Source organism: Cuculus canorus, chromosome 7 (genome assembly GCF_017976375.1).
Source record: "Cuculus canorus isolate bCucCan1 chromosome 7, bCucCan1.pri, whole genome shotgun sequence".
NCBI lineage: Eukaryota > Metazoa > Chordata > Aves > Cuculiformes > Cuculidae > Cuculus > Cuculus canorus.
In genome coordinates, this window is record NC_071407.1 from 27070690 (window position 1) to 27085534 (window position 14845).

A 14845-nucleotide genomic window follows, 5' to 3' on the forward strand; every position below is an offset into this window, starting at 1 on the left:
CTCTGAGATATTGCCCAGTAACCACTAACAGCATTGATCCTTCTGAGTCAAAATGCAGCTGCTTTTTTATACTTCAATTTTCTGGCTCCTTTCGGGATCAGAGACATTTTTTTTTGGCTGAATTTCCAATTGAATCACAAAGCGTAAAGAAGAAAATATGGTTTTGTTGATGTCCGATGTCTGCTTTATAGACCTTTGTGTCTCACTGTGCACCCAGAGGCTGCCCTACACCTACAACTGTCACAAGAAGAATTATGTCTACACTGTTCTGGCTGGCTTAGATACTACCAGGTCAAAAGTTTCAGGCTTGTTCAGAAAGGGTATCTGGTTCTACAGATAGGATTGAAGTTTTTTTGTTACATCTTGGGTAATACAAATGCTGTTTCAATTTGGTTTTCATAGTTATGTGTGCTGATAGAAGCAGCACTTGACGTCACCAAAGGACCCCAAAAGGTGCTAAAAGTCCTCTGGGATGTGCTTTGTGATCTCAGGCTCTACATGGACAGCCACAAAAACAGGGCTTTTAGTCAAAGGGATTCGTGTTCCCTATCATTATGGGCAGATCAGTCAGTAATTTTGCTACTGATGTAGATATCAGCATTTTGATGTGGAGAAGATAATGGGGATAATGAGTACCGGTGCTTTCCGCTATGTAAACAGTAGTGAATGAACATATTACTCGCAATGCCTAATTTTAATTTAAAAATGCATTAGAGCTCTTCTTACCCTGCTTTGGTATGAATTCTGATTGAATAGCATCAACAATGTACTTTGCCTTTTGTGTATTAATTAATTTTATTCTCTGTGCCGCAGTATTCAAAAACAGATAGGCATCCTGGGCCTATCCTGGACAAAGTTATGGAGTCTAGTTTTTCAGGCCCTCAGTCTTTCCCAGAGGCCTTGTCTCCCGACAGAGGAACCCAACCCATCAAGCAACATAGGTAAGCAAATGGCTGTTTGAGATTTGGCAGGCTACCGAGGGGCGGCGTTGCGCTGGTGAGAGGTGTGCAGGGTTATTGTGTGCTGGGACAAGGAGGGATGCTTAATAGTATGGTACCAACAGAGTCTCAGCTGACTCATTAAGCAGATGTCCAAGCATTTTCTTAGCTGCAGACATGAAAGGCGATAACAGTGCTTACCGGCTTTATCTGTATTTTCTAAAAGTCCTAGAGAAAGCACTCAAAGACACTGTCCGAGCTGTAGGCACAGATCAGTGAATGAAACAATTGTTGTTTGACAAACTATAAAAAAACAGACTTTCCTTATGGACATTCATGAAGTTAATTAATGATTCATTCACTGCAGTGGTTGTGAACTTCCAGCCTTTTTCACTGTTTCTTTAAACAAATAATTTTAAGTTGAAAGTGAGGAAATTTAGATGAGGTAATAGGAAGGAATTTTTCCCCATGAGGATTGTGAGGCACCGGCACCGTTTGCCCAGAGAAGTTGTGGCTGCCCCATCCTTGGAGGTGTTTAAGTCAAGGCTGGATGAGACTTTGAGCAACCTGATCCAGTCCAAGGTGTCCCTGCCCATGGCAGGGGGTTGGACCTGGGTGAGATTTAAGGTCCCTTCCGTCCCAAATCATTCTGTGATTTCTGTAACAGGGAGAGAAAGAAATCTGAGAAAAACTGAGTTCAGAATTTTTTTTTTTGGCTATATAAACTTGAAGGGGCAACTTATTTATTAAAAGGATGATATTTTAGAATTACTGAAAAAAAGAAGTCTTGCACTGCCTGATGTCATGATCCAGCTTCTCTAGTATTTGGTGCATTTTCGTTGAAGTCCCCCAGCCAGCTATATGTCCCTTCTCTTTTGAATGAGTGATTTGCTTAACCTACCAAAGTGCAGCAAATGAGCCAGGAAGTGATATTTGGGTCCTATGTACTTTTACCTTACTTAAGCTTTTAATTTGGCATGAAAAAATAGCGCAAACTTTCATGTCAGCTCCATTTCTTAGGGTTTATTCCTTATTACAGAAGGACTTTGAAAAAATGTTTGATAATTTTATTGAGCATAGATGAAGTATGGAACTGTTGCCTAGAATGCTTCCCACAGAAGTTCTGTGGGAGAATTTTATGTCCATTGACTCTAAAGGTGAAGTTCAGAAAAAACACAGTGATGTTCTCTGACCTTTAATAATGTGATTTCAGTATCAAAGTTTGAAATGTTGTAGGTGCTGTGCAATGACATTACCTAAGCTTAAAAACATAGAAAGGAACTAAAGACTGAAAAATATTTCTTCTGTTTATGAACCTCACTTAAAATAAAAACTCAACGACTCTCTAGACTCCTTGTTTTCCATAGGGAAATTACAGAATAAACCACATTGAATTTCCAGTGAACTAATGCAAAATCTCAGGTTGCTCATTTTAAAACCTTTGCATACAAAATCTCTCTTTCTCAGAATGAAAAAAAGAAAAAAAAAAAAAAAACCCAACAGTCATCTTATTTGTGTATGTCAAGCACTGAACTATCTTAAGAATCTTTCCTTCACAACTGTTTTACGACATAGAATAACTAGCTTAATTGATTAAAAGATTATTTTTGTAGTTTTATAACTTTAAGATTTATTTTAAAGGCCCTTGCTTAATAAAACATGCAACAGACTTGAGCATTTAAGAGTTATATAAGGCTATCTTTAATTTATGTATCATGTGATGGCTTCATAATTTACTTGTTTTTTAGTTTCTGCATAGTGTTCGATGTGGTCAAATGGTCAAATTTGGCCAAATGATGGAACTTCTTTTTTTGCTGGGGTCCATTTTGTCCTAAACACCCCTTCATTCCATTTCAAACCTGATATAAACCTGGAAAACTTACAGTGGTTCTGAAGGTTCTCATCTTTATGCTGTTGAACTATGAGGTCCAACATGGAAAAAAAAGAAAAAGTGAATGTGCCTGTAACTTTTTTACTCTAACAAATTAAGAAAATCAACTATGATCACCTTCACACTAGTTCCCTTCTGAGCTGACACACAGCTGCATATGATGCTGCCAGCTTTCAAAGCAATTCCTCAGATGGTTCCCTGAAAGGCTGTTGAGGATTTCTGTTGTTTTTGCTTTCACATATCCTACTGACAAAAAATGGGTTCATCTGAGAGCCAGCTTGATCTTTGGGAAGAGGTAGAAATCACAGGGAACCGGGTCTGCCAGATAGGGTGGGTGCTCAAGCACAGGGATGTCATTCTTAGCTAAAAACCGCCTCACAGACAAGGCATTGTGGGCTGGTGCGTTGCCATGATGTTAACTCTCTGTTCTCTCTTGCACACCGACATTTTCTGACTGAGGGTAAGAAAATGACAGTATTTGAATATGTGTCTGCTCATACTGAGCGAAGCAATCGAGCTGAGCCTTGTCTCACTCTGACAGGTTAGAACATGTTATTTAACCATCTCCTTGTCTCCCCTCCGACTTGGTTCCCAGGTTATAGGTTTGGTTAGTCTTGGTTTTTTTTGTCAGACCTCGTTTATTGTTGTTTTATTTCTGCTTGCTGCAGAAGTACTTTATTCCATGTCCAGACCTGTTTTCTCTACTGGTGTTTTAAAGGAAACTAATGAAACGTGATTGTTTTTTAAAATTAGGAGCAGTTTCCAATTCATAAAACTGATATAATTTTGTCCTGGCAGCAGGACTATCAAGATGTAAAATCATTTCAGGTTGCTGAAATTTGACTGAAAGAGATCACCTAGTTATTTCCGTCAGATTTCTAGATAACAGCAATTTTCTGTCTCTGCTAACCTCATCTAGGTGCAAAGAATTACTGCAGAGATTGCAGAACTGAATCTTCCTGTAAAGTATACAATGCACTCAAAAATGCATCTCAGATTATCTGTTTATTTTAGTAAGAAGAAAACCCACACTGTCTTAATTCATTTCTATCTGTTTTGTTAATTATGGGATATAGTTGTGATCCCTTTGAATTGCAGTTTTCTTGGTAATTAGTCATACTGCCTTTCATTTATTGATTCAGGCACCATCGATTTTAGAGCATTTCATTTCAGAGGATGCAACAACAGAAGCCAAATGCAGAAGCTTTCAGCCTACAGCGGTTGTATTGTCTTACAAAAATTCCGAACTAGGCTAAACATACTCTAAAGTTTAAAATAATTTGTGTTTGCATTTTGAATGAACTTTTAACACCATGAAAACCACAACAAAAATGTGCGGTTTTTTTAATTTAGTAAGTGTTTTGTCCTTTATGCTCCCAATATAATGAATTCCATTTCATTTAAAAGAAAGAGTAAGTTACAGTTATTCTGTAAATACGGCTGTTGACTTTCAAAGAACAAGTATTGATAAACTAAAACAGCTAAGAATGTAAAGGCAGAGGAAGCCTGAAAGGAGGAAAGTATAAGGGAACTGATAGCTTCCAGAGGAAAGAATATAGTTTTCTGGAAAAAGTTGCTAAAAAGAGTGGGGTGTAGGGGAATGTTGTTGTTTAACCGCAGGTGGCAACTAAGTACCACATAGCCCTTGCTCAGTCCCTTCAGGGGGGAGAGAATCGGGAGGGTAAAAGTGAGGAGACTCGTGGGTTGAGATAAAGACAGTATGATAGGTAAAGAAAATGCTGTGTGCGCAAGCAAAGCAAAACAAGGAATTCATTCACCACTTCCCATCAGCAGACAGGTGTTCAGCTATGGCTAGGAAAGCAGAGCTCCGTCACGCGTAATGGTCACTTCGGGAGACAAACACCATTGCTACAGGTGTCCTCCCATGCCATCTTCTTCCTCCAGCTTTATATGCTGAACACAGCATCATGTGGTATGGAATATCCCTTTGGTCAGTTGAGGTCAGCTCTTCCAGCTTCTTGTGCAGTTCCAGCCTGCTCGCTGGTGGTGTGTTGTGAGAAGTGGTAAAGGCCTCCACAGTGTTCACTAATCATGGAAATGTCCCTGTATTATCAACATTGTTTTCAGCACAAAGCATAGTCTCATACTAGGTACTATGAAGGAAATTAACTCTACCCCAGCCAAAACCAGCACAGTGAAGATATAAGCTCTATCACAGAGGACAAGAGGTCATGCTTGAAGTGAACATTTCCAGGAATCTTTGAGATTTAAGAATTACTGGTAGTACTGAAAGCAATCAATTGTTCTTGCTGTATGAAGAAGAGGGGTACTATGCAGGAAGTATAAAGAGCAAAGCTGATGGTGGAAGAGAAATAATATATGAAGCAGTTAGGGCAATCCTGAATAAATATATTTCATTTTTCAGTTAGGATGATTATCTGAGGCTGAAGGTGAAATGGGAAGAGATTCAAAATAGATATTCCTACAGTCAAAGTGGAAGTAAAATGCAGAAATCAAAGCCCTCAAGTCAAGATGGTCTAGTTAATCTTGATCAGAGAAGTCTAGAAGGAGTACTGGCTTACGAAATTTCAAGTCTGATAGCAAAATCTGTCAAGATGTGAGCTGTTCTGTGTGATGATAGAATAGCAAATGTCAAATATTTAGGGAGAGGAAAATTTTATCGGAGGAACTGATGTTGAATTAGATTAGTCAAGGATTTTAGGACAAATGTCGGGGAAGCAGATTCTTTGGGTAGATGTAAAAACGCATAGAATTATCGTGAGGATTACCTGCAGCAGTTTCTGTGACACTAGGCTGATGACTGACTTTGCGTTCAGTGTAGGTGAGCTGGATCTCTACGCAGCGTTAGTCAACGTTTGCTGTAATACCTTTAATGGGAGAAAGTAGAGGCAGGTAGAAAAACTGCAATGCAGTTATACAGAGGTGGTTAAAGGGAAGATAGTAAGGAGTTACGTTGACAACATAAGTGCTGGGCTGAAAGCATTCACCAGTGGAGCACTAGGGGAGGTCTCAAAGGATTAGTCAACACAGGGGACAAATTTTGTTTAATGCTTTTGTGCACACCTTTGGAAACATACTGAAAAAAGATTAGTTAAAAGACTCAGTACAGATAAGGATCTAGGTATAAAGAACTAATTGAATAACTTTAAAGAGTGGCACAGCAGAGGTGGATTGAAGCTCTGCAGTACTAAATACAAAGTCAGGCATTTGGGAACTAATAACAGAATTTAAGAAACAGATAAGGAAGAAAAGGTTCAGTGTATACTACTTGGTCAAAGCGTAACCAAGTCACAAAGTGATGCAGCTGTGCAAAAGACAAATGAGATGAAAATGCTAGCAAAGATGTTTCTGTCAGGAAGTTAGACACATTAAAACCACTTCATCAGACAATGTTATCACTTCATTTGAATATAGCATGAGTATACAGCACTGTAATTTCACCTGCTTATTAAAGTGGCCTGCTGATTACTGTGGACTCAAATTGCATTCCTGAGCCAAAATGAGGAGTGAATAATCTATTTTCCATAGAAAGTGTTAGAGTCTGTCTCATTTCAGTCTTCTGTTCAGAAAACTGAAAAGAGTATATGTTACTACTGATTAAAATACATTAGAGGAAGTATAAGTAAAAGACCTATTTAAAGTGGAGTATGATGGCATATATGAGAAATAGATTTATATTCATCATAGATAATTTTGAAATGGAAAGAAGCCTCAGAGTTTTCAATATAGAATAATTTTCTCGAGTATTAGCCTGGATATCGTTGTAGTTTTAGAATGCAGGTGGATCAATGTGCTGCAGGGAGTATATGATGAAGTTATGGTAAATGATAAAATTCAGTGCCACTCAGGTAACTTTGAATGCTCATTTCCCTTTCCCTGTTGTGTTGGTGGAACTGGGATAGTGGCCAGATGATATAAGGTGACATTGAAGGATTTATGTGGAGTTGCCAAGTCCCCGATCACCCCCAGCACATAGTATTCCTGAATACAGGAATACATAACACAAGCAGCAATGCTCTTATTTCAGATAGTAAGGGTAGATTTTTCGGTATAACCTGTCTACTAAAAAGTTTCTCCTACATATGTGAAGAGAGAAGAGAGTTTTGCTAACTGTGGGCTGCAGTCCCACTCCATCCCCTGGGCTGAGAACCTGACCAGCTGTAACAATTCATAAACACAAGCTAGGAAACACAGGTCATTGTGCCATTGTCTAGAGGGTGTTTTCTGGACGGTAATCATGTACTGATACACCACTCTTTCATGTACCTTTGCAAAGTAATCGTGTACTGGTTGATGGTTGCTTTGCAAAGGTACAGGAAAGAGTGGTGTTTAAATGCTTAGGATAGAGGACACTACAGAGAAAAAACAGCTAAAACTGTTTAGTTCAGTTCTCTTTTGCCACAGCTTTTTTGGCATAACAATCTCCTTACAATCTTAGTATTATTTTAATCACATACAGCTTTGTTCAAGTCCCAGATATTATGTTAACATTCTCCCTTTGGGGAGCCATCTGTAACACGGATGGCAGCAGAGATGCACTCAGTGTGTGTCATCTCATTCTTGTGAACAGTCTGACAAAATGGCTTCGTGATACAGCATTATTAATGTTGCATGGCATTTACTGAGAGAAGCTTATATTCTCAGGTATAATTGATCCTTTTTATTAAAACTGAAAGTTGATTGAAAGTCTGAACAATTGCTCTGTACAAACGTAAGCAGTAGATTGTCTAAGTCAGTATAAAAATGTGTCTGTGTCAGAAGACGCTGTCTATCTGGCAGCTAACTCTGGCGTTGCAATATGGATTTACTGTTTCTGTCTTGCAAGGACAAAAACCATGTCTTCCACACTAACACCAGCATCTTGTGAGTGGTACGTAATATAATATGTAACATAACGCACCTCTCTGTGTAGTTTTGTGGGTACAGAGCCTGTGTATGTACAATCAATTTTATAAATTTCCTTCCTCCCTCAACATTGCATCTTTCTTTCATGAGTTACCATCACGAAAATGGGGAAAACAATAAAGAAAATAGATACACACACACCACCATGGTTATAAGCACTATTTCTGTAGCTCCACTGTGCTTATTAAAGAAGAAGGGAAGGATTAGGTTCCCATTTAAAGTTGTGACACTTTAATTGTCATCCTCTTGTTAATGTTTTTCATTTTCTCGTTGACAGTTACTTCTGAATGTGTTCATGATGTGATGTGTAATCATTTCTTTTTAATAATTACCTAAAAAATGATACAGGAGGATTCCCAAAATTATTGTAAATTCACCTCAAGTTTTTACTTCATGAGCATGGTTAACTGCACTTGGGAGTTATGTCCCTTGAGAAGAGAATACTGCACTTGCTGAGACAGATTTGGTTTTTACTTGGTTGCTCAACCTAAAGAAAATTTTCATGCAAAGCAATTTGCAAAAATTAATTCCGTGTTCTTTATTAACTTTAGAAATGGTTGAACTACCTCTTCCAAACTATTAATTCATCAGAACTCTACTTCTCCCTAGTTTATGCATTACTTGTGAACCAGTTAAAGCATATTCTGATTTTTGCTATTCTGGAGTAATTTATTAACAGATTTGAAGACATATCTGCTACAGTTTTCCTTATTGAGCTATTTTATTGAATAGCTCAGTTACGTGGGCTGGTTTCTTTTACCCAGTTAGTCTGGAGTACAAGGAGGAAGAAACCTTAGTGGTGGCTAAAGGAGGATTAATTCACTGAAGAAATCTAAATGGCATGGTTTGCCTGAGAGAGAGAAACACTTTGTGTGAGCAGTAGAGTAGAAGCCTAAGAAGAACTGTATTAACGTTTTTGGAGGAAGACTATGCAGATGTTCATAGCAGTTTTTGAAAAAGGGAAATCTTCATTATGCTGGATTTACGTTATCATAGAACTTGTAACAAAAATTATTACTTAACTGAGCGTTATCCTTCTGGCTTGCAACTGTTCTGACTGTAAATATTTCCTGGTCCTTAGTGAATTTGCCATGACCACAAATGACTTTTGTTCAGTTTCCCCTCTGTTTCTTCTGTCAGAAAAAAGCGTAAGAACCTCACACGAGTGAGAAATCAGTTACTTAAACTCTGTTGGTGCTGGAGCTGCTGTGTTTGCAGGAAGATGTTGGCATGTGCCAGATCCCTTCAGTCTAACCAGGCTGCGCACCTCTCGCATCCTGTAGCATCTTGTGTTCGATGTAGGAACAGGAGATTCAGTGCAAGGTGAGGGAAGTCCACACAGGTCATTTATATGCATCATTGCTGCAGTTTTTACCAGCCATCTCGGGTATATCTGTTTGTGTTGCAATTATATCTATTACAAATACAGAGCTTTTCTGAACTTGCGAGTGCTTGTTATTAGATGGGAGACCACGTGCTCTCATCCAGCGAGAAAGATGTGCAAGGGCATCAAACCAACCACAGTTAAACAATACCTTTCGAGTTTCAAGCATTTGCAATTGGTCTGTAGTCTGTTAAGTTAATCAGTTGTTTGACTTTCGTAGTATATTGATGAACACACTGCAATCAATAAAAAAAAACCCTGTAATTCATTATCCATCACAAATTATTCATTCAGCTGCTTCTTTTAAGATCCTCTGCTGTAATAACCTCGGAGTCTTCAGAGCAGAAGTTGTTTTGTGATGTGGTAGTGTTATTTTTCAGAATATAAACTGTGACTCACAACTTGAACTCAGCCTTCAGAATTGAAAGGCCAGTACCTTAGGCTTTTAAAAAAGTTTTTTTCACAGTCTGCTTATTAGCCAAGGAAAAATCTATTCAAGGAAGCATCGAAAATCCCTGAGGGAGTGCTATTGCTATGGGTTATTGATCTTCTCAATTAAAAAGTGCCAGGAAAGTAAAACTGTAGAAAAGAACAGAGAAGAGACTGTGATTGAACACTGTTAACCTGAGCAGTATGATATAGACTGTTGAATTTCTTTCTTACATTTTGACTTTGGGGAGGAAAGCTCGGTTTTAATGGAAATGTACTCCAAGAGAATTTGTCCAGCGTATTTGGTTCAAGCAACAATTGCTTTGGGAGTAGATGTGGCCCTAGCTATAAGTAAAGTTCCCACTAGGTATAAAAACAGATTGCTTTTAAGTCACATTATAATAGGAAAAGAGAAGCAAACTTATCAAAAGTCTTTGGCATAGTGGAATCATATCACAATTTGAAATTATTCAAGTGACCAAAAATTATGATTCTTAAAATACATCTACAAAACCTATATTAAAATATCATTAAGGATGTGACAGAATACATATACATTTCTGAGACCCAGGAGATGTCAAAAGAAATAGGAGTAGCTGGAAAATGAATAGTTAGTCATACCATGCAATTCTGTGACCTGTTAATGGTAGAAATAGGTGATGTCTTACCTTGATTCTGTGTACCCTTATTTTTGCACTAGCAACAGCTGAATTTACAGTTGATACACCAAAGCTATGCGGATTCTAGATACCTTTTGATTCCTGCATGAAACAGAAAAAATCCATTCTTCTTCTGAAACTCTACAGTAAAGTGTTGTTTACAAAAGCAATTTTATAAAATAAATAGAAACCTATTATATGTTTTTATCATATTCAAGTTTGTGTTGAAACGCATGTAGAAACAACGCAGTATTTGTGTATGAAAAGGAAAACAGTCAAACTGTATAAAATAAGAATAAATAATATAGAAAAGAAATCTTGTTCAACGTGGAGAAAACTCATGTCATAGATGATGATTGATTTTTAGCTTAGCTCTAGCTTTGATGGAGCTGATCTGTTTATTTATGCTCTCTGAGGAGTCAGCTTTATATAGCAGGATTATGGTATGAAGCACGGAAAAAAGGAAGCATCTTTCATCAAGTACAAGAAAACAGTCAATATACCAGGCAATTATTTTCATTCCTAGAAGAGAAGAGGTGTATTAACTACATCATAAGCTGCAGCTAACTGTAGGTTATAGTATTATATTTCCATAGAGAATTTCTACTGATGTCATAGTCTGCCACAGCAAAGTTTATAAAAACAGTAATCCATGTGTTATTAATCCTGAATCTTTGCAGAAGTTTACCCTTTTGCTGTGATAATTTTTACTGTACTCTTGGTGTTATTCCTAGAAGTCTCTCTTCATGCTGCAGCCCAGGACAAAAAAGCGGGATGTTACATAGAAATGCCTTTCGGAGGACTCCTCCCTTACCTCGGGGTAGGTTCAATGGAATTACAGGACCAGCATATCAACAGCTAGAAGAGTCAAGGATCACAGACCAGGACACAATACCGTGTCATGGGTAAGTAACAACATAACTGAAGTGAGGCAATTTGTGAGTGACTGCAATTATGTGCTTAATACGCTTTGCCATTACAGTCCTTCCAGCTTTGTTGTAGCATACTGTGGATCCAGCGTTTATAGTATTGAAAGCAGAAGAATGTTTTCAGCATACTGGCTCTTTGGAGGTAATATATATTTATTTGGCTGGCTGCTCTTTTTAAGCCTTTCAAAGGCTGCGGAAGGAGTGATCAGAACAAACTGTAACTGATTGGCAGAGTTACTTTTCATAACTGATGCTTTTTCTAGTGGTGCCGTGAAGCACAGGTCTGGTACCTTTTGCATAGCATTTCTTCCTTCCATCAGCACTGGGCAAATAAGAGAAAATAATTCAGAAGTGCAACTGTCATGTCTTTTTAAATAAATCTAAGTACATTGCAAAGTGTGATTGCTGTAGCCTGGATACCAATTACTTCACACAGGTTTGTCTTCGAAAATGCACAAAGAATCCAGTATTTTTCCTTTTTAATTCAGCTTCTTAGAATATTGAATGTGAGCTCCAATTGTACATAAGGTCTGAATTTCAGAAGTGCTCCTGAGCCCTTTGCAATCTTTTGCAATTGCTAAGATATTTTCCATAATATTTGCATACCCCTCTATATTCCCAAAGACTTCCCAGAAGCATTAGAAATACATTATGTGTAAAACTTGGAATGATATCTGGAATGCAGTAAAACAACACCATTTTCATTTGGACAGGTGTAAGTCCAAGCTAAGTGCAGTGAAGTGAACAGTTAGACTGCGAGAAAGCAGCTGTAGATTTTGTTATCGGAACTGGCTTTACAAAGTACGGAACTGAGGTCACCTACGTGTTTGATTTTCCTCAGGGAAGAAAGGAGCTATTTTCACTATCCTCTCTGACCTCCTGGGAAATAATGGGCACAAGTGCTACCCAAGAATAACGATTACTGCATGTAATGTGAGAGAGGAGCTTGACTCGCTAAATGTTTTGTAGCTGAATCTACCTAACAAAGCTGCCCACAGTAATTAGGGCAAGTAATTAGGTAGAGCAAGAACAGGACTTAGCTAGGAAGGGAGAAAGCAAAATAGCAAAAGGTTTGGGTATCTGGTGACTTCTTTTAAAAAGTATGAGTTTGTCTCATGCTTCTTTCATTTTTACTGTTTGCTCCTTCTAAGGAAAAACTTGTTTATTGCTTCTTGCAGTAAATATATTATTGTTCATTTGTATGATAATGTGTTTATAATTCCTTATGAAAATTGTGAATCTGAATACAACCCTGCCTGAAAGGTGCAGGCTAACAGCCTTCCCTCTTCGATATCAGTGTCTTGTAACACGGGCTCTGGAGGGTAAATCAGCCTCTCCCTCCGTTGAGAAGTGAGGCAGAAACCAGCAAAGCTGTCTGATGGGTAGTTGTATCAGTGTATGGTATTACAAGCATCATCCTGTACTGGCCTATGTTTTAAATCGGCAGTTCTGCAAAATGTTGATATTTTGTCCAAATTGTGACCCCTTCTGGCCTCAGTTCACTAAAGCACTTCATCTGTATTTTGTGTACACATCTGTAGAATTAGACCTTCTGATTATCAACACTAACAATGGGACCTTTCTCTGAAGGAGCCTTCTGAGCGCACCAAAGAGAGTTTTCTGACAGGGAGTCACGGCAGTCTATGTATCACAAATACGATGCCAAAAGTCTTCAACCAGTACCCATGGAAATGAATTTTCAAAATGTCAGTTTTAGGCATGAAAACAAAAGCAATTCTTTGATCTTGTTTTATTACAATGTTTTAGTGATGATGTTTTTTATGAAAATGAAGTCTTTTAAGAGTGTAACAAAACTTTTTGCTAGTTATTTTGTGTTGCAGAAATGAAGTAATCTCTTCAACCAAAGCATAAGTATGCACCTTTTCTCTGATCTAAAATAAAAAATAGTTCACTAATTCTATTTCGTGAATTCTTCTCACTTAGGAAGAGGTTTCCCCAAAATCAGATGGCTTTTTTCCATCTAGATATCTGCTAGTTTCATAGTGTTGGTATTCTCATTAGACTTCCAGCCCAAATGAAATGCTCCATTGTTCCCTGCATAAGTTCCTTTCTTCTTCCTTTTCACCTCCGTTTTTCCCTATAGGGATGCACAAACCAAAGTGGTTTATCACCCTCATTCTGTAAGCCTTCTGAAGTTCATCCATCAGCAGCTCTGACTGAAGTTTGGTCAGATTTTATCTGTTTGTATTTCATAGAGTAGAGAATTTAACCTGATTAGTTTTTGTCTAGTCCTATAAAAGTGCTCCTCTTCCCATCCCACGTTGAGAAGAAAGCTTTTGCAGCCTTCAGGAAACACCAGATCTCATTTGTAATGGGATCTAATATTTGCAGAGATTGAGTCAAATACAGCTGTTATGAGTTATTTAATCAGTGTGCTACTGGAAGAAGTAGAAAAATCTGCTTGGAATTAGGGGTTTAAAGAAAAAAAAATACCTCCACGCCAGTCACATCTCAGAGAGTGATTTGAGTCCCTGAGGCTGTCACGAGTTTACATGCAGTTAAGTGGACAGCAGTTTTATTTCGTGCTTTTAGTGAGAGGTGTTTGTGTTATGCAGTATGAAGTGTTAGAAGTAGTGCCTTACAGACTGTGAATATGTACATATACAGATATGCATGTGTTTACGTATACAAGACCCAATTTGTCATAGCTTCACATAGAAATTGGAGGGGGGCGCGGGTAGGGACACGACGTGTATGTAGGTATATGTACTTAAAAAACAGAACCAAAGCCTGGTAGTGCCACCGGAATAACTCCCATTCACGTTAATGACCTTGTCAGACTCATATATTGAACACCTATAGCAACAGGGCTTATAGCAAAGCCATCAGTACTATGCTAAATAAAAACCATTTTGTATTTTAAGTTCTGATCCCTTCTGTCTCACTTCAATATCTCTTTTAAGGGGGCAGCAAAATGATTATGCTTCTTTCAGCGTCATTCATTAATTTGGACAATTAAATACTGTATAACATAATTACTGTTGCATATTTATAAATGTTTAAGTTTCTTTTTGCTTGCTATTAGAAGAGAGTGGAGAGAGAGTTTCACTTTGAAATACATGCACATGAATGAATTTGTTCAGACAAAATAATTTTTCAGATAAAAAAGCAGATATCTTTCTTAGGAGGAACTGTGGTTCTGGGAAAGTTAATTATAAGCAAATGTAATTAAGATTCTGCTATTATAGGTCTAAGTCTTAGTCTTTTGAGAACAGCAGCAGTTTGTTGGTTTGTTGTCACACAGAAGCACGGATCAGTTTGTAATTAACCAACAGCTGAGTCGCACACAGTTTAGATGCAATATTCCTACTATTGCCTGTTGCACACAGTGTATGTGCTTTAATCCATCCTCATTCCTCCTTTGAAAGCCCTGTGAGCACAACGCCAAAACATGTAATTCTGGCATAAAATTGGTGTGTCTATCTACTTTAAAAAAAATTATGGAAATATGCCAGCCATTGGGTTACATGTTATTGTTGCTGCCAATTAGTTTTCAAAATACCGACAATAATTGAATCTCTATTATGAAATTGGCAAATGTTACTGTTTTTTCACCAAACTCACTTTAATTCAGTCATTTCTTGGTTTTGCTTATATATCATCCATATAATACATCCATTGCATGTGAAATTCATTAAAAACATTCACTCCCTTTGTTTTCAGGGTGCAGCCCAGAATATATGTAGGGCCTGAATTACCAAAAAAGG

The 14845-nt window shown here is 37.8% G+C and overlaps 1 protein-coding gene across 3 annotated transcripts in view; it reads left to right on the plus strand.

Annotated features, from left to right (window-relative positions):
- The window catches only part of NRG3 (neuregulin 3), a 396810-nt gene that overhangs the window by 368804 nt on the left and 13161 nt on the right, over positions 1-14845 (plus strand). For all 3 annotated transcript variants that reach the window (XM_054071994.1, XM_054071993.1, XM_054071995.1), the window contains exons 7-8: positions 814-941; positions 10923-11093. In XM_054071994.1, the coding sequence (XP_053927969.1) occupies positions 814-941; positions 10923-11093 (299 nt within the window). The remainder of the gene's footprint in view (positions 1-813; positions 942-10922; positions 11094-14845) is intronic.